Source organism: Sebastes fasciatus, chromosome 12 (genome assembly GCF_043250625.1).
Source record: "Sebastes fasciatus isolate fSebFas1 chromosome 12, fSebFas1.pri, whole genome shotgun sequence".
NCBI classification, from domain to species: domain Eukaryota; kingdom Metazoa; phylum Chordata; class Actinopteri; order Perciformes; family Sebastidae; genus Sebastes; species Sebastes fasciatus.
Genome location: NC_133806.1, coordinates 24,066,186 through 24,086,737, shown reverse-complemented (window position 1 = coordinate 24,086,737; position 20,552 = coordinate 24,066,186). Strand labels below are relative to the sequence as shown.

At 39.5% G+C, this 20,552-nt stretch overlaps 1 protein-coding gene across 1 annotated transcript in view; it reads left to right on the top strand.

Moving 5' to 3' along the window:
* dnah5 (dynein, axonemal, heavy chain 5) overlaps positions 1-20,552 on the top strand; it is a 101,759-nt gene that overhangs the window by 52,564 nt on the left and 28,643 nt on the right. Inside the window, 12 exon segments of the mRNA XM_074654231.1 lie at positions 249-402; positions 4,808-5,075; positions 5,905-6,028; positions 6,432-6,539; positions 7,268-7,382; positions 7,545-7,721; positions 11,146-11,349; positions 12,790-12,969; positions 15,512-15,649; positions 18,452-18,587; positions 18,971-19,152; positions 19,627-19,761. Of these exon segments, the coding sequence (XP_074510332.1) occupies positions 249-402; positions 4,808-5,075; positions 5,905-6,028; positions 6,432-6,539; positions 7,268-7,382; positions 7,545-7,721; positions 11,146-11,349; positions 12,790-12,969; positions 15,512-15,649; positions 18,452-18,587; positions 18,971-19,152; positions 19,627-19,761 (1,921 nt within the window).

Sequence of the window (20,552 nt, the reverse complement as noted above, 5' to 3'; positions counted from 1 at the left end):
CAGTGACCTTTTCCATGCACATCCAGTACACATAGTATGTCTCTATTTCTCATGAAGACTCAATTCGTCTCTCACTAACTTTTTCATTGCCTTGATGTAAACTATCCCTTTTAAACACATATATCATCCTAACTCTGTTGCTTTTCATGCGTTTAGTTTCTCACCCATATTTCTATGCAATTAATTCCACCCATTAATCTTCCACTTCACACTCATTTCACACTCATTTTTCATCTGTTATTTTCCAGCTCATACAACACAGCCAACCTAATGGACGACTTGAAGGGGTTGTACAGAACAGCTGGCCAACATGGCAAAGGCATCAGCTTCCTCTTTACGGACAACGAAATCAAAGACGAGGCCTTCCTCGAGTACATGAACAACGTCCTGTCATCTGGAGAGGTCAGGAGCACACACATGGAAAAAGACACAAAAACACACACGCATGACTGTTTTATATTAAGATAAACTCATATTTAATGTGAACTCGTTAAATGTGTGAAATAATTCTCCAATAAATTACTGAAGAGCCCTCAGTAATAGGTTTGGTGCTGTGAACTAGGAACAAACGCAGGAAATACATCTGGATCATAGGCGACATACCAGAAATATAGTGTAGGTCAGCATTGGTGCCATGCATTGTCTCAAATGATAACAGTCAAATGTTTCAAAATGCATCAGGTGGGCCAAATGGAAGAATAAGCACAGAGAGAGAGCAACTCGTAGAATAGACCTTTTGCACTGCTATTATGAATATTATTATGAGAATGGTGTATTCAAAGAAATTTCCCCCAGTGCATGATTTATACAATTACATTCCCCTATATGTCCATCCATCCATCCATCCATCCATCTGCAACCGCTTATCCCGTTAGGGGTCGCGGGGGGGCTGGAGCCGATCCCAGCCGACATTGGGCGAAGGCAGGGTTCCCCTATATGTTTTATATTTAATTCATACTTATCAGTGTAATTTACCAGAGAGTGTTGAGTGGATGAAAAACAGCTCCTCTCTTTGGTTGAATTCATTATTAAGAGTGGTGCTCAGAAGAAAAAAAATATGGATTTATTATCTTTTGATGAATGCACAAGCACACATGTTTTTACAGCAGCAATCACTTTATTATAAGGAAAGCCTACCGGGGATACACAATAGCTATGCTGTCATTCACCCTTGAGTGAAACAAACATTTCAAGGCAGCGACAGCAAAAAGACCTAGAGAAGAGAAAACCACGTTGCCTTGTATCTGGTTTATGAGCACTGCAGTTTATCTCAATTCAATCAAATTGCATTTTCCCTGTCAATACGATAGCATTTCACAATTATTTTCTCATCGATTTGGATGTAATGAATTGAAGCTGTAACTGACAGAAGGGACGGATACAGCTAGATCTTTTCTGTACTTGCATCGTTCTACATTACAGCTGCAGAACGGAGTCCCAGAGTCACCCGTTGTTCTGGATCCAGTAGTTGTGTGTAACTGGGGCAAATAAAGCATTTCCAAAGCACTTTTCTCTGCTCTCTAACTTACAATCCTCTTTAGCTCCCCCTTCTCCTCTTAACTCCTACATCTTTCCCTCCACACCTACTTCCCTCTTTTGTGCAGTCCCTTCCTGTTCCTTCCCCCTCCGGTTTTCCTCCTGTTCTGTCTCCATTTTCCCTTGTTACCCTGTCTTTCCCTTCCTCCTCCTCCTCAATTCGTATACTCTCAAGTCCACCCTTCCTTTTTCTCCGGGTTATTCATGTGCCTCTAAGCTCCTTCCTCTTCATCCATATTTTCCTTTACACCCCCTCTTCAGATAATCCGTTCTCCTCCTTGGGGGCTCTTCCAATTTATTCTCCTCCTGCCTTCATTTTCTTCGTCTTCTTTACCTCCTTTTTTCCTCCTCCTCCTTCCTCCTAACTGTCTTGATTCATATTTGGCAATATCATCAAACATGCCATCACAATAAAAGAAAAAAGGGTTATGTGAATGGCAACTTTAAAGATGGAAAAGTTGAAGGATGACTGAGCAGTGGAAGATCATTCAGGAAACTCTGCCTGGTATAAGATGATTGGACCAGTCGGCTGTACGCATTTACAAGCCACAAATGAATGTAAGCTCATGCTAGTACTGCATTATGTCAGGTGCTGTACTCGAACTAACTTTGTTTTTACATGAATAAGTGAACTCATTATTATTTTACACACGCTTAGTGTCAAGATATTTAAATGATATACAGTATCTCGCTCTCATCAGGCTGCTACTCCTTTGTGCTGACATAAGAGCCTTGCTGCTTTTTACCCAGCTCTCACTGCTTGGATGTGTATGTTCTGTGATCTTTACGTTATGTAGTTCTAATCAAGCATTAGCAAGCTGTGAAGACCCCGTCTTATAACGGCATATTAATGCTAAGCATAAAGCCCCCCCATCTTGTACATCTTCTAAATCAAAGACTCTGATCACAGATAAACTTATATTTATTATGCATGCATTGAAGGTCTACATCTCAACATCTACATGTGTGATGGTGAAATCTTTTTGTTTTTTCATTGATTTATCTTTTACATACATTTTATCTTTTAGTCTTACATACATTATACTTTTTGATGAGTGATGTTTGTTAAATTTTAAGATACCACTAACAAGGAACCATTTGCAATTATTCCTACATTGGTTCATTTGATAAGATCAGGACGGGGCATGCTACAGGGGACGAAACTATTTTCTTAAAAAGATTTTTTTTTTCCCCTAACCGTGCACTCATTGGTTGATTTACACCTGCCATTACACATCACCATCCTCTTCCCCTTCAACCGCAATGATGTGCAGCATAGCCATCACAGCGATGAGTCACCCGGCACTTTAACGGAGAGACGTGTAAAGACTGGACTTTTTGTAGGATCTAATACGTGTGATGTGATGCGCAGCAAAATTAGCTACAATTTAATCATCTAAGTGCGACAGCTTCAAGTTTTAAGAACTTTTTTTTCTCTCCGTCATTTCATTATGCTTAGTTTTTTTTGAATATACAACATGGCCCTGAAACAGAAAATCTGTTTATCAACATTTTGGCACTGTGAGCAGCCGATGGTAACAGCCCTGGGTGTGCAATTGCTTTTTAAGTGATTTTTTCCACTCTTACTTTTCCTTCACTTTTAAATTTTTAACCAATTTTCCCTCCTTGCGCTTTTGTTTACTTCTTCTTAATTACCTCTTTCATTCTTCTATCCTCATTTTCCATCTGCTCGTTCTCTTATCTAATCTCCCTTTGTTTCCTGTTGCTCTCTCTGCTTCATCATGAAAGCATCCCTATCCACCCTCTGTTCCACATTCCTCCCCCTGCTCCTCTACCTCCCTTCCTACATTACAATTTAAGCAGCACTGCTTTACCAGGGAGGTAAACAGAAGTAGGGACCAGACTTTGTGTCTGGGTATTGCTTGTGTGCAGGTGAGAGGTTTGTGTGTCATGTTTGTGTGTGAGAGAAGTTTGTGAGAGACGGTGACAAGAGATGAGAAATAAAGAGGAAGGGCGAGCTGTTAGTGTGAGGCTGTTGTTTATGTGAGAGGAAGCCAGCAGATGGTTAGAGACATGGTGCTTCTAACCACAACACCACATGCCCCGCCAAGACTCTCTCCTGTGCTCTCTCCGCTATGTTACTTTCTATCTTTCTCTCTCTCTCTGGGTAACTAGGGATTTAGTGAAAAGGTGCAAAAAGCAATGTGAAAGGATGCATTGCCACTATCCCCTACGTCAAACCTGGACAAAGCGGGTGTGTTATTCCATAATGAAGATTTTTTTTTCATTCTTCAGCACCAGGCTATAAGGCAGTTTATATGGTGGATGAGCAGGGTTTTTTAACAAGTGTCTGCAGCTCTGTGCCGACCCAATTAAAAAGAAAATGTCCAAAATGTCCAAAAGTAAATTAAAATCAACTTCCAATGTCAGTTCAAATCTAACTATCCTAAGCTACTGTAAGTTAATATACATTAGATACACTGTTTTACTGTCACCATGATTAGGCTTATTCACCAGCGGCTTAGCAATTCATTTGTTTTTTCTTTTTAATCAACCATGTACTAATACGGTAAAGGGTCAGAGGAAATAAAGAGGTTGGGACAAATATCAGAAGTGACAGAAGTTAGAGGGAGAAGTTGGGAAGTCATGACATATAATCAAAATAAAAAATGAAAATCACAGCACTATTAAACTAAAGGTTTAATTCTAATTATGTTATACTGGGGAAATCTTGCCTTTGAATTGATAAGCAATCAATACTAAATCTTGCTGGACTTCAGATGGTTTACCTTGTCATAGTACTGAATATACTTTTGGAAGGCTTTTTTTCAGATTGTGCTTCTCTGAATTTATATTTGTCACCAACTGTTTCCATGTGCCTCAAGTACAGATACAGATTGATATTTGATAATCTGGGCTGAAAAGGTTTTGCATGAGAAATCCCAGATCAAATTAAGCACTCATTTGGCATCCTTAACATGAATGTCCTTTGTTAGATTAGAGTGCTGAGAGAAAACCCCTGAAATCGTATCACGGTGTGTTCCTCATCTCTGTATTTTCTAATGCTGCATAAATTAGAAACAAAGGAGACGTCCTAAAATGCTTAAAAGATGAAATTGCATATCAAATTTTTGTACACAAACAACATTTTTAAAACAAAAAGATTTACCCCTAAACCTGCCCTGATACCAAACCCACAGACGCAGTCCAACCAGTATTTTCAGGACTAACAACCTGAACACAGATATAAGATGGATAGATCATCTAATTTGACATTAATGTGTGTGCGTGTGTGTATTTCTATCCTCAGGTGTCCAATTTATTCGCTCGTGATGAGATTGACGAGATCTTAAGTGATCTCATCCCTGTCATGAAGCGGGAGTTTCCCAGGCGACCGCCGACCAATGAAAACCTGTACGAGTACTTCATGTCACGAGTCCGACATAATCTCCACGTTGTTCTGTGCTTCTCGCCTGTTGGGGAAAAGTTCAGAAACCGGGCGTTAAAGTTTCCTGCATTGATATCTGGTTGCACCATGGACTGGTTCAGCCGGTGGCCAAAAGATGCTCTTGTTGCAGGTATGTTTCACAGACATATTTCTTATTTTATATCTATATATGATCTAATGGTAGCATTTGTTTCCCCAATATGTATATAACCCTGTACTCTATTTAGAGTGGATGCTGTTGTTTTTCTCAGTGCCTCAAAATCAGATTAAACAGGGATATTACAATTCATTTATCACAACACAGTAGTCAGCTTTCTGAGTGTCTCCCTTGTGCTTTGTAATTACTAAAAGTCAGAACAAAATTATAACTTTTCAAATTGTCTTTGTTAGACAACCGTAGTCATGCTGCTGGGATTTACTTTTCTCATTTCCTCATCTATCATTTGTCAATTTTTAATGTCTATTATTAATCTTACTGCTGTTGCTTCAGAACTTTCCTTAGACATCAGCTTTCAACCGATACTGATATAGATCGTAATTACATTTTTCATTCACAAACAAATACAACAAGTCTTAATTCTTTCAGTTATTTCTGTGCAGCTCATTTTGTCCCGAAAAACAATATCTTGCAGCACATTTTCCAATCTCCCCTGTTGTTTCCTTCTGTCTCCGAATGTCCTTTCCATATTTTGTTAAATCACTCAGAAGAATGACACAGATGTTGCAGTCATACATGTTACCAGTAATCCATAATGTCCCATGCAATTACACTCTTGCTTGGAAAACAATCAATTTGAATTTCTTGCAGCATGTCAGAGTATTGAGCAGTAAAGAAGTCTGCTATATTTATGTTTACATTTGCCAATCTGGTTCCAGTAACCAATTTCCACACTGCGTTCTCTGTATTTTTCTCCACTTAATTCTCTCTCTTCTTCGTCCTCCACCTGTCTGTCCTTCAGTTTCTGAGCACTTCCTGTCAGTCTATGACATCGACTGCTCACCCCAGGTTAAATGTGAGGTAGTCCAGTGCATGGGTTCTTTCCAGGATGGCGTGGCAGAGAAATGTGTGGACTACTTCCAGAGGTACAGTATTTTGTTAAACAGACTGCCTCTCTGTGTCTGCTAGCAATCTACTTTTGAACCAAATCAACATGTTATTCTATAGTTATCTTCGACAGTTTGATAAATATCATTATTAATACAAGAAGATGTCCTTTTGAAATGTATTTTAAGGACTTTTTCTGAGTTTATTAGAGAGCGGATAGTAGAAAGAAGACATGAAGTTAGGGGGAGACAGAGATTGGGAATGCCATGCAGCAGCTGGACACAAACTTGGGATGTTGCTGTTTGTGGTTAAAAGTAATTTTATAGAATACAAATTCTACTAAATGTGGATTAAAGTTCAAGCATAACATATTGTGCAAATGATTCTCCTGCATTCTAATATGACATGAAATGAACCTACTGTAATCTAATTTAACTCTAGATACCGACGCTCCACCCACGTCACACCTAAGTCCTACCTGTCCTTCATTCAGGGCTACAAGGCCGTCTATAAGGAGAAGAGGTCTGAAGTCCAGACTCTGGCCAACAGGTAAACACACTTACAGGATTAAGTTGGCTATTTGTTATGCTTGTAATTACATTGTTGACATATACTGTCACACTTTTTTTAGCCTTTGTAGAATTTAAGATGACTTTCAGTCCACCTTAGAATCGTACCTCAACTGCTGCATATTGTCTACATCTCATACTATTAGCGAGGGTTGGTTTGTATAAGGCTTGCGTCCACTTAGTCACAAAGGGGCCAGTCATAAGTGAGTCAATCAATAATTAGGCATGATTAGTGCATTTTCCTGAAAAATCACAGTTGTTTTCAAAGGGAGACTGAACCCAATCGTCAATAGTTATCGACTCCCTAATGGCACCGACAGTGAATGATGAACAGGACGTCGCTGACGTCAAAGGGGCCAGTCCAGAATCATCAGTCAGGAGTAATTTTTTTTTGAGAGTACAGCATTAAAATACAGCCTCCAAAGATGTATTGGCAGGTGTTGAAGCGAGGATGAAAAGCTGCTTTCTTGTTAAAGGACGTACAAGTATTTTCCACCACATGGTGCCCAGTGGACCAACAGTTCTGTCCGAATGTCATGTAGTCTGTCCTGAACGTTTGTGGATATTTACAACAAACAGAATCCCAGGTGTAGATGTGCAGATGCCTCTCAAATAGTCTAGCACATAATAGCAACTTCCAAGATATAACAGTATATGCTTGAAATGAATGTGGCTTACTTGATTATGTTTAATATTTCTCCCGTTTAGGATGAACACTGGTCTCCAGAAGCTGAAGGAGGCATCGGAGTCTGTAGCAGCACTCAGCAAGGAGCTGGAGGTGAAAGAAAAGGAGCTACAGGTTGCCAATGACAAGGCTGATATGGTAGGTATCAGGCAGGAGAGTGTCTCTAGAGAATAGTAAAATAAACAAATTAAACATGAGGTTAGCAGTTGTTTTTGTTTCGTTGATATTAAAGGAGAAGATGGAAATTGAGATTGCATTGACACATGTGACCTCATGTTTGTGTCTTGAACATGCACCCAGGTGTTGAAGGAGGTGACAGTAAAAGCCCAGGCAGCAGAGCGAGTGAAGGTGGAGGTGCAGAAAGTGAAGGACAAGGCCCAGGCCATTGTAGACAGCATCTCAGCCGACAAGGCCATCGCCGAGGAGAAACTTGAAGCTGCCCGGCCAGCTCTTCAGGAAGCAGAGGCTGCACTGCAGGTATGAGGAAAACACCTGGGAGCCATATAGTCCACATTTCTATCTCCCTCAGGTGGACAGATTTGTGATTTCCAAACTTGTTTTGTAAGTAAAAACATGAGTCAAAGAATGATGGACTGGAATGATATCAAGTTATCTCACATCTCGACTGCTGTAACTGTAACCGATGTGTCTTTTTCTTGCCTTCAGCTGGTCCAAAAATGCTGCTATTAACAAGACTTTTACTGTTAACTGTTAAAAGAACGTCACCTTAGTTACTGCATCACTTAAGTAGTTCCCAGTCACTTTTAGAGTTGAATTTAAAATACCACTATTAGTCTACAAAGCACTGCATACTCTGGCTGCATGATCTCCTATTCCAATATATACAAATTAACACCCAGAGGTTTGTCAGTAGCTTCACCAAAACGATGGTGCTCGCTCTCTCCATCTTATTGATTATTCCAGTCCTTTGCTATCTTTAAGAAGCAATTTAAAACACACTTTGAGGCACTGACTTTTAACTTTATTTGATTTCTTGTCCTAACTGCGTGCTAGCCGGTGGGAGTGTGACTTTCGGTTCTATGCATCTTTTCTTGGTTTTCTGCTTCATATATTCTCTTTCTGTCATATATTTTTTATCACTGTCCACCACTTTCATGTAAAACACTTTGGATTAGCCGTGATTACATTTTACTTGAGTTGAGAGACAGATGCATGATTACAAGTCCAGATCCCAAAAAGCCCAGCAGTGCTAGTTTTTGAAGGAAATACATGACAGTGTTCTCCACAAAGTACGTAATACTTTAAATATGTATGGGCTCCTTAATGTGGGGGTGGTATTTACATTAACTATAACTGGATCTAAAAATAATGTCTCCACAGGGAAATTTCCTTAATCAAAGGAAATACAAATTCATTTTTTAGGACATGCTCTGTAATTCTATTTATGAGCTGCATAATTGAGATAGTTAATGTAATTTTTTATTTAAAACAGTCCAGAGTATTGATAAATCCCTGAACAGCAGTAATACTGTACACTCTGAATATAGTATATGGTTGTATTTTCATGTTCCTCTTCTTCTTACAAGCCTACTGTATCATGCAGTGCCACTCCGCATGACGTTCTCTTTTGCCCCTGTACCGCATACTGTTCGTCCAAGCGTAAGTTTGCCGTACAAGATAGCCTGAGGGTTAGAAATTGTCAGTAAACTGCGTGTTGGAGCAGCCTACTGTGCCCCTCTGTGTGGCTTAATGTCTCCCCCACCAATATTTCTCTTGCTCCCACTTTGTGTTGCTTCAGGGTGCCACTTAGAGCACCTTGTGACTTGCTGTTTGTAGCTGCATGCAGGTTTTTTTGCCTACAGCTTTCCCATCCTGTGAGTGTATGTGTGTGTAACAGCGGGTGTTTCTAAAGTTAGCACGGTGCTCTGGAGCCTGGAACTGCGTTGTAATTAAAGCTGTCCTCCTGGGTAGACGGTTGCATACAGATCTCCTATGGGAGGTCCCTGACTAAAAAATGTTCATCTCACTGCTGTTTGATGGAAACCTTACATTTCCAAACATTGGGCAATCTGTCTGGATTGATGATCAAGCATTTTGATCATGTACTGTACAGTATATACGCCGTGGGTTTTAAATAGAGCTGCACACGACTGGACTGTTGTTGTAGAACTTGATTTTTTTTTGCCTCATTCAAGAGGTTTCTTTACTTCTACAGATTAAAGTTGACAGATTGAGGTATTTACTATGAACCTCAGTGTAGAGGTGGACGATAGTGGATTTTTAAAGGCTGATATAATAACGATAGTTTGGAGCAAGAAAAAGCTGATAGACGATTCATTGGCTGATATCTTCCTTACTTCTGCAGCAGACTAGTCGACTACTTTTGCATACACTGTTTTTAATAAATATTTTTTGTCATCCCACATTTAATCATTCATAAGAGAATATAAGTATGATTTGGTGGATTACATTGTTGGAATATGTTTTATTTATTTACAATGGGCGATGCGTTGTTCTGTGGCTTATGACTGGCCAGGATTATTACCGTTGTGCTTCCCGTTAAATTGTTAAATGCCACCCTTACAAACCATTGATGTTTGTGAGTATTCCCAGAGTAAGTAGGATCCTAAAGTGTGCGATTTCATTTCATGAATGGATGATTATACGTGACTGGATTATTTGGAAGAGAGCACACCAAATTGGTATGCTATTGCGCTGATTAATAGGTCTACCTCTTCCTCGGTGGGTCATTCACACCACGATGTAACATGAGAATCATTAAGGACACTTTCAACTAGACATTAACTTGACATACCTGGATGGTTGATATGAAGCTACACAGACAGCGTATACAGTTTTGTTTAGTACTGCATTTTCTATAGTTGACTTTCTTACTGCTGGTTACAGCTGGTCTGTGCAGAGGTGTACTGTATATATATTATAATTATTTACATTTCAAGTTTCCCTTGAAAAATTATACTTGCTCTACTTAGTATATGTTTCTTTGATTTAGCTCTTAATCAACACAAGCGTATGATGCGAGTTCATAGCAATAATATTAATAAAATATTTTCCTGAAGCATTCAAGTCAAAGACTGCAGCTCAGTTTAGCCTGCCTAGTCTCGATAGATTCAGGATGAACATAGTGCAGTTTGGTTTGCTCTTACTGTATTTGTTTGATTATGATTATATAAAGAGTAGGACAAGATTATCCATTTATTGATTGTATGAAAAAGCCATTAGCTTTACACACTGCAGGTCTAGTTATGACTTGTGTAAAGGACCAGATAGAATATATGTCTAGAATAGTAATACCATGATATTAGTTAACTGAGCTCCGAGACCAAAGACCAATGCTGTTGCATGAGTGACTAGTTTGCAAGGAGAAAAACAAGGTAGTGATGAAAAAGGGTTACAGTATTTTGTCATTACTGTACTTACAGTATGCCAAATGAAAAAAAATCCTTATGTAAAATTGTGTCTGGCTGACTCTCTGGTGGGAGATCCTCGCTACACTTGGACGGATGAAACAGAGTGGAAATGGAGAAGGGAAGAGAGGGCAGAAACAAGGAAAGTGCAAGAAAGAGAAGAGATGAGGCGAGCGGGCAGAGGGCCTGATGAAGCAGCCAAACAACTCTCACTGGAACATTTTCTTTACTCTCCTGCTGCCGCTCTCATTTTAATCAGTCCCTTGAAGTAATTCTCTGTTCCGTTTATACTTAGCCTTCAACATGTCTCTCATCTTCAGTGCCCTAGTTGTATTTCCTCTGTACTGTACAGCTCCTCTGTTTTCTATTGCCATAGAAAGATGTAATGAAGAACAAATTACTTTATCCTTCGCGCTCATCTTAATTGTTTCACCTTATAGCTTGTCCTGTGTACATCCATTATGTTTGCCCACTAAAATCCCCTATGTATCTTTCCTTTTGTACCCACTCAGACAATCAAGCCATCAGACATCGCCACCGTACGAACACTCGGTCGTCCCCCTCACCTCATCATGCGGATCATGGACTGCGTGCTGCTGCTCTTCCAGAGGCGGGTCAACACGGTGAAGATCGACCCAGAGAAGAACTGCCATACGCCGTCCTGGCAGGAGTCCCTAAAACTCATGACAGCTGGAAACTTCCTGGGCAGCCTGCAGGTATACTCGCTAATATCACATTTGTACAGTTTGGACTGAAGTAAGGTATAGATGCTGCAGAAAGCCTGCTCACATATGAGATGAGATATCCTTGGTAGCCTACAGAGTTATTTACAAAATGAAAAAAAGGTAAAATTATTGCATGCATGCATTACTGAAGGACCAGAACCAGCTCCAAGGATCATAAAAAAAAACTTTTTCCTGCTCTTCCATGAAAATAAGTTAGTCTTTTTTGTTGTAGAATTAAGTCAGAAAACATACGGCAACTACAATATTATGATGTTGGGTATTTATCATAATAAAAGCAGCAAAAATATATGTTATAGACTCTTCAATAACATCCTAGTGTAAAGTATCCTGTTCTTATCCTGAAGTGCTTCTTAGGTGTGTTTCAGTATGCAACAGAATCACGGCCTGCAACTCAACTAATCAGTGAATTGCATACTTTTTTATACTCACTTACATTATACTATTTAATGGATCAAATTAGCTTTTATTTTTATAGTTACCTGGTCTCCATGTATTCTCAATCTTGCAGGCAACAACTTCATAACCATGATATTAGTTATTTTAATGTTTGTAACAGTAATAATAATAAGAAGAACAAGACACTACACATTACATTTTTTAAGGTGACGTGTATGCTCTTCAACATATGAGCTTAAAAGTTCAGAAATACAGGTTCGAGCAGGTTTGATCAATTTAAAGCTTTATGTTTGATCATTACAATTAGCAGTAATTCAACGCCAAGGTGGAATGATTAAATCAGGATAATGTGTAAAATAGGTACAATCAGTGACTTTGAAGAGGTGTTATTTCACTCCTCAAATTTGAATCCACATCTTTGTTAGATTTGCCTCAACTTGTTCCACTTTTACTCCCCTCTGTGTTACATTTTTTTCCGTCTACGCATCCGTCTCACTTTCTTCTCTTTTCTTTTTATATCATCTCTCTCGTCACCCAACTACACCAGGTCTTTTATCTTACCTTGTGCATCTGTGTATGTTATCTTTTATCTTTTTTGCTTCCTTGCCTTTTTCTGTCTGTCTCTTTCTTTTTCATCTGCTTTTCTCTCTTCTGTGCTGTTTTCCTCTTAGATTTATCTCTCCCTCATATCTGCCTTGTCTTTTTCCTTTTCGTCTCGGTCACCCACCCCACTTGTTTTTCCTTTTCTCCTTGTCATTTCCTCTGCAGCTTTCACTACCTGCTCTGCTTACTGTCTTTACCCAATCACCACTGCTCCATTTATAATTTTTCTCTAATTTCATATAGTTTTACATTCTTTGTTTTTAAGTAACAGAGGCTGTTATTACACTGCTTTTTTATGACTTAGTTGTGTGGTTATAGTCTTTATGTACCGACTGAAATAAGTCTTGTTTTTTTTTTCCTCCCCATACACACACACACAACCCATCACCTCTCTTTCTCCCTGCCTTGCAGCAATTCCCCAAAGACTCCATTAATGAGGAAATGGTGGAGCTGCTGCTGCCCTATTTTGACATGTCCGACTACAACATTGAAACAGCCAAGAGGGTGTGCGGCAATGTGGCCGGCCTTGCGTCCTGGACAAAAGCTATGGCCTCTTTCTTCTCCATCAACAAGGAGGTCTTACCCTTGAAGGTAATCTACAGCACAGTGTGATAGATCGAAATTTCCTTGGTGCAGCAGAAAGGTGAAACAGTTCTGTTTGTACTTTGTAGACAGTATGAGACGCTAAAAGTCAAGTGAAGTTCAATTGAAATGAAGTCCACAAACATACAAATGTCTGCCACTGAAATTTCCACACACATTGCGATGCACCTGTCATCATCACCTCAAAAAAATACATAATAACAGCAGCATACATACACTTGCACACACACACTACGTGGGCAAAATCCATGGTTTTCTACTTTGATGAATAAGGAACACTTAGAGTAGAGGAGAGCGCTTGTTTTTTTTCTGCAGGAAAGCCCCAGGCTTCAGGAACAGCACAGACTGTCTCTGATATGAAAAGGATTTATTCATATTCACACATTTTGGCAGCAACAATTTGCTGATGGTGTAGGCAATAGAAGTGCTCCAGACAGAGAGAGATATGGGTTTCTATCCATTGATCGTGAGCATACAAAAATAAAAATGGTAAATTTGGGTGCATCTCAAGTCAAGTTCCCAGAGCCTATTTGAATTTAATCATGTTAGTAGAAACCCCAAAAATGGATCATCCCCAGACAGACAGCTTGGTCATGAAAGTCATTGTTCCAGAGTCACCATGCAAAGTCCTGAGTGGGATAAAGATCAAATCAGAAAGAACCTATTCATTATTATCAGACAATTTAGATCTCCCCCTATAGGGTGGTAGAAGAGTTTAGTTGCTATGTGTAAGATAACATTTGAAAACCTATTTTTTAAGATCATAACTCCCATACTTTGGTCTGTGTTTTGTACGTTCATTACAAACATATTATTTGCTAATCTTTTTCTTGCATCAGCAAAAGTTACACCAACGTAAAGATGGAATTTTAAAACTCTTCTGCCCTTGTACAACAAAATGAAATGAGATATACTGATTTCATCTACAGTAAGGGCTGTGTTTACTATCTAAGTGACTGACCTGTGTTTTTTTTTTTTAAATTCAAGCTGCACTAATTAATTGCTTCTTTGCACCGGCAGTGTTTCGGTCAGTGATTATTTCTTTTTTCCAAGGAACTATTAATTCCACACGCAGCAGAAGGGAGCAGAGCAGAATACTCTGTACACAAAATCCTTGATTAATAAGGCACGGCACCACACACACACACACACACACACACACACACACACACACACACACATACGCGTCTGCTCTCTAAACCCTCTGATTTCATGCAAATGTCCCAAATCCTTATTCTAGTTTGTCTTCCTGCCACTGCAGTCTGTGTCTGTCTGATGCATGACGAGCATTTAAATGCTTCAACGTGCAGAATGCAGTTATACTTTTGGATTGTGTTCACTAAAACTTTCCCGATGATCACCTCTGCTTTCCTTTCTGTGACTGTTGTTCTTTTGTACCCGAGTTTCTTCCCCCCCTTGTTACCAGGTCTCATTTTCCTACTTTTTTTGCCCTCTGCCACATCTCCTTTTCTCTTTCTTGTCTGCACCTTTATGTTCCCTGCTCACCCCGGGTTTCTTTTTCAAATCACCCATCTTTCCCAGTTTCCCTTATCCCCTCTCTCACTGACTGTCTTTTTCTCTTATTCTCTACAACCTCCATGAGAACTCCCTGCCTCGTATCCTCTTTGATCCTGATCTTTTGCTTTAGCGTGGAACACAGCCTTGCAAATTGATTTTCTGGTTTCCAGCTCAGTGGTGGCTTCCCTTTAAGCTGGCCAGCCAGACTGCCAGACAGAGATACAGTCGGACTGACGGACAGACAGACAGACAGGGATAGTCCTCTCAGATGTCAATTAATATTAAATGAATGCCCGAGACATCCTCTTCCCCAGGCCACCCAAGCAGACTTAGACATACTCACAACCTTCCTCTAAATCTGTCTCTAAACCTCTTGCGATGCTTTTCTCCACAGCCCCAACTCTAGCCAGAAAATGTCGTTTCTGCTTTTCGTCTGTTGGCCTCAGACTCCCTTTCTTCCTCTCTTGCCCTTTTCATCACCCCTGCATCACTATATATTTCCAGTTTCTCTCTATCTCCCTAATTTCCTCTTGCAAATATCTATTCTTGCACCGCCAGTTGGACTCTCGAAGCTTTGAGCCCCTGCATTTGCACCTGTGACATTAAACTAAAAAGATTTATGTCCTACCATTTCACCTCCATACTTACTTATTTTATGCATGACCTGAGCCAAAACATATCCCTAACCATTTTTAGATTATTTAATTTCTTCTGTTTTTTTTTTGCTCTCCAAATAGGGAAAACTGTCTCCATTCTTCTTGCCAATAAAACACTCACTCCTGCCGCCTTTCCTCTGCCTTTTTTTCTGTCATCTCATCTGGTCTGTCTCATTCCTGTCCGTCTCTCTTTCTGAGCCCTCTCCCTAGAGCACTGACTGTGACCCCTTTAGGCGTTTTATGTGCAATAAAGGCATCACAGATCTCTCTGTCTCTCTCTCTCTCTCTCTCTCTCTCTCTCTCTCTCTCTCTCTCTCTCTCTCTCTCTCTCTCTCTCTCTCTCCTTTCTTTTTTAGGCTAACTTGGCAGTGCAGCAGAACCGTCTGGCCATAGCTAATGTGGACCTTCAGAAGGCTCAGGCTGAGCTGGATGCCAAGCAAGCAGAGCTGGATGTGGTGCAGGCGGAGTATGAGAAGGCCATGATGGAGAAACAGGTCAACAGCTTTACTTACTTCCTCAAAACAAAAAATCTATCTATCAGTTTGCCACACACAAAAATAGGAGCAGCGTGTGCTCAAAAGACTTCTGAAACAACAACTGGATCATGTGATATAAAGCAGATGTGAGGTGAATGCTTTATGGTGTGCTGATGCTTCTACTTCTACTTCTACTTTGCACAAACGGCTGACATTTTTGTGACTTTTCCTCTTTTAAGATTAATTAATGAACATCAGATAACATACAATTGAACATCTAGTTATTAGTCTCTTCCACTGAAGCCTATAATATAATGGGTAATTACAATATTTATTCTATTCTGCTTAGTAGAGTTTAAATAGCACATGACACTCAGAAAATGGGATCACCCGTTTGGATCCAGTCCTTGTTAATTAACTTTCTGTTCCGTATGATTGTTTGAATTCATATAGCTGGCACAGCTGTCTTTGTGCTTTATTGATTCAGTTCATACACTAATTTCCTGGAACAATGAGATTTCATTCCCTATCGCAGCTCACTTCCGTCCTTTCACAGGGACAGTACATTTCTTCAAGGACAGTCTTTTATAAAACTATTTGTCCATGAATGAAATAAATATTGAAAAAAGTGATCGTTGAAATATGTGGGGATAAATTAAGTCTATAATTAGTATCTTTACCTGTACATATTTGTTAACGCTTATGTTGTGCCACTTATTGTGCTATTTATAACCAGGTTGGATTTCTTGAAAATAGTTTCACAGTGCTTTAACTTCCTATTGATGGTGATCCTATTTTAACATCATTATTATCATAATACAGTATTTTTCAGCATTTTATCGAATGAGCCACCCTTTTTTTTTAAATAGATGATGGGCCTTTAAACTGGCATCACAAAGGAGGACTGTCTTTATAAACGCAGCTTGTGATAATCTTCAACAAAAACTGAAAATGACTCAACCTGAGTTAAGCAAGTGTCACTTTAAATGAATGTAACGTAGTCAAGCGATACACTGTTGATTGTGTGTGCAGGTTTGTGAGTCTGTCTGCTTGCTGTGTGTGTTTTTCATCGTCCGTACTCTCTGTTCTGTGAGAAATAACAGCATGTAAATGGAACAGTATGTGCGTCAACACTCGCTGATTAGGAAATCTGGACGGCCTAAGTTGACTCTTTTTATAATTTTGTGATTAAGACGCAGAGCTGTTCATCTCCGGGGGCCAAAAGCGAGATTGAAGGGCTCGCTGCAGAAGCCTATACCAGATGAAACAGACATTATTGCTAATGAGCAAACAACCTCTTAATTGCCTGTGAGCAGCTGATAAAAATACAATTGGGATAAATGGCTTAAAAGTGCTGTTGACCTACTATGTTTTTACAAAAAGACTATACAAATTAGGAGAGTCAGATAGGATAGACTGACAAAAGAAAATACAAATTTGCTCATCCATTGCAGGGTTGCACGGGTCTTGAGCCTATGCAAGCCTAACCCAGCATGCACTAGGTGAATGCCATGTGCCTATCACTTGACTAACACATACAGTACTACACCTACTGCAATTTAATCAACACAGTCGCCAGAAAAAAAGTTGGCATAGGACGTTTCTGCAAACCAGGGATACATTGAATGGCGACGTTTCTGAACCAAAAATCTGTTTCATAAATACGTTTCATATCAGCCTTGTATCATACTTGCAGAAACACAATGCCACGTGGTTAACATTGTGAAACGATTGGTCAGGCTTACATGTAGGCAACAGATCTACTTGGTTAAGGTTAGAAAAAAGATAATGGTTTGTGTTCAAATAATAATGTAACAACATAACAGCGTAACATAACAGCGTAACGTAACAGCGTAACGTAACAGCGTAATGTAACAGCGTAACGTAACAGCGTAATGTAACAGCGTAACGTAACAACGTAAAAACGTAACAACGTAACAGCGTAACGATGTAAAAAAGTAACAACGTAACAATGTAGCAACGTAACGTAACAACGTAACAGCGTAACGATGTAAAAAAGTAACAACGTAACAATGTAGCAACGTAACGTAACAACGTAACAGCGTAACTTAACAACGTCACAGCGTAACTTAACGTCACAGCATAACTTAACAGGGTAACGTAACCGCGTAACGTAACCGCGTAACGTAACAGCGTAACGTAACAACTGTAACAACGCAACAAATGCCACTATAGTTAGGTTTAGGAAAGAACTATGTTTTGTACAGTGAACATGACACTGGATGTTGTGAACACGGGACACAAACGAACAGCTGATTGTAACGTGACACAATCACGGGTCTCCTGGGTGAAAGCCTTGCGTTTATTGAACCCACCCATCTCCCCCGCCCGCCCGGTGTGTCTCTTTTCAGTCTTTAAACTACTTCACTTACTCTAAGCGAATGAAAAAAAAAATGTTACCGTTCAACATATCCCTGGTTTGCAGAGACGTCCAATGCCAACAATTTTTTCTCGGCAACTGGGCTGATTTAAATTAACCTAATCTGCATATCTTTGGACTGTAGCACCTGGAGGAAACCCACATAGTGATAAAGAGATAATGAAAGTACATTTGTCATCAGCTTTGTACCAGCAATCCTAAACTGAGTCCTATTATACTGCCATTAGAGAGCATCAAGGACTTGATTATTTCAATACTGATATGAACATGCTCTCTTTGTCCACATAAACATACTTGAGATTGGTATAAAGGTGTACAGAGAATAAACGGTTGAATGAGAGTTGGATGGATGAGGAGACGGTTGGAGGGACAGACACATCAACCTACTGACTTGTTTATCTGCCTTCCCTTCCCATCAGACCCTGCTAGAGGATGCTGAGCGCTGTAGACACAAGATGCAGACGGCGTCCAGTCTCATCAGTGGCCTCGCTGGCGAGAAGGAGAGATGGACTGAGCAGAGCAAAGAGTTCGCTGCCCAAACCAAACGCCTTGTTGGTGGGTCAAAAAGCAGGCTTCAAAACGTAACCAGTATTCAGAAAACTGTGGCATCAAGAGATGTCTCTGCAGTTTAACAATGATGCTCTGTCATGAATGAGTGATTTGTGTAATGGCGCTTGAATTAATTAGACATGAATTTATACCATTTATGATGGATGACTAAGCAAATAAACAACAGTTTAGTCTTGGATTACTAGCCTAAATGCATAATGTCATTAATGCATACTAATACTTCTAATTACATTTTAGACAGACATTTAATTCCCAATGTACTGCTAACATAGTACACATTTTCATAACCTGATTGTGCTGGCTTTACTCTTCCAGACCTTTTTTTATATTTAATAACACCTAAAGAATCTAACACCTTTGTCTTCCAGGTGACATTCTTCTGGCCACAGCGTTCCTCTCTTACTCCGGCCCCTTCAATCAGGAGTTTCGTAATCTTCTGCTGAGTGACTGGCAGCGGGAGTTGAAGCAGCGTCGCATCCCATTTGGCAACAACCTCAATCTGACAGAGCTGCTCATTGACGCGCCCACGGTCGGCGAGTGGAACCTACAGGTGAGTGATCTACTGTGGTAACTACTGCCAACCGAATCAACTGTTTTAGTGCATATTAATGCAGTACATACAGTATGTGATAATTCTATATTTAGTTTCAAGGATAGGTTTAGAGGTTTTTGATAGGTTAAGTAGATAAGAATTGCATGTTGTTTTGCACAACTGGACAATTTCACAAAATTAAATGAAAAGTGACCTTTTGTCTATGAAACATAGTTTACCTTCAAGGTTTGTCTATTTTCACTTCATGTTGCAGTTGCCTGACTGTCATAGTTACGCTTCAACATTAACCTCTTTCTTTGTAGAATACATGTATGGATCATTTACATGTTTGGTGCTACTAAATCAAATACTGGACAGCGAAACAGAAATAGTTAAATGAAGTAGAATTCTTGAAATATAAACATAAATTAGCTGGCATTAATTAACATCAACAATGAGCCTGAACCAGTCATTTGTTTTTCCATCTTGCAGGGGCTCCCCAATGATGACCTGTCTACTCAGAATGGCATCATTATCACCAAAGCCGCCCGCTTTCCTCTCCTTATTGACCCCCAGACGCAGGGAAAAATCTGGATCAAGAACAAAGAGGCCAGGAATGAGCTGCAGGTTTGGGATTTTTGTCATCTGCTGCTTTAACATATGTGACCTGTGTTGGCTGCCAGATTTTTTAATACACAATGAGGGGCCTACCATTTATTAACATTATACAAGAACAGCAACAACATTTTGGGTCAATCAGGGATCACTTTTGTAATATAAAACAAAGTTATTGTTCCTCTGTTTTCATATTTTTCCTGTCATTTTCTGTTATCTAATCTAATAATTTAAAATTAAAACAAAACCGTGATTCATTAATAAAATATTAACTTCAACTACAACCACTATTTCAATGTCATTACTTTTTATCCATGCATTTAACAATTTAATATTTTTTTCCCCTTACTCATCTCCTGTGCCAGTTTTTGTAATGCAAGATCTAGATTTTTAGCAGCTTCTAATATCTTCACATTGCTTGTAATAATATGTCTAGATTACCCCCAAATCTTTTTCATTGTCCAACATTATTTCGTCTTTTGTACAGCGCCTTGAAAAAGTACTGCAGACGTAATAAGACCAGCCAAGGTCACTGGCCCTGTTAGGGGCAATCTCTGAGCCGAGTGAATGCATTTTGCAATCGTATTATGAGACGCATTTCCCCAAGCAGAGAGGGTTTAAACCCTTTCCACTAGTGACCTCATCAAAACAACTGTATTTATGTTTTTGTATAAGGTATTCTAAAAATGTCTCACCTTACAAAGCGATGTGTTATTAGTTTGACGAGTCACATTCCCCAGACAGAGGTTGGCCTTTGTGTCTTATAGGAGGAACGAGAGAGAAGTTAAATGTGCGTCTCCTTC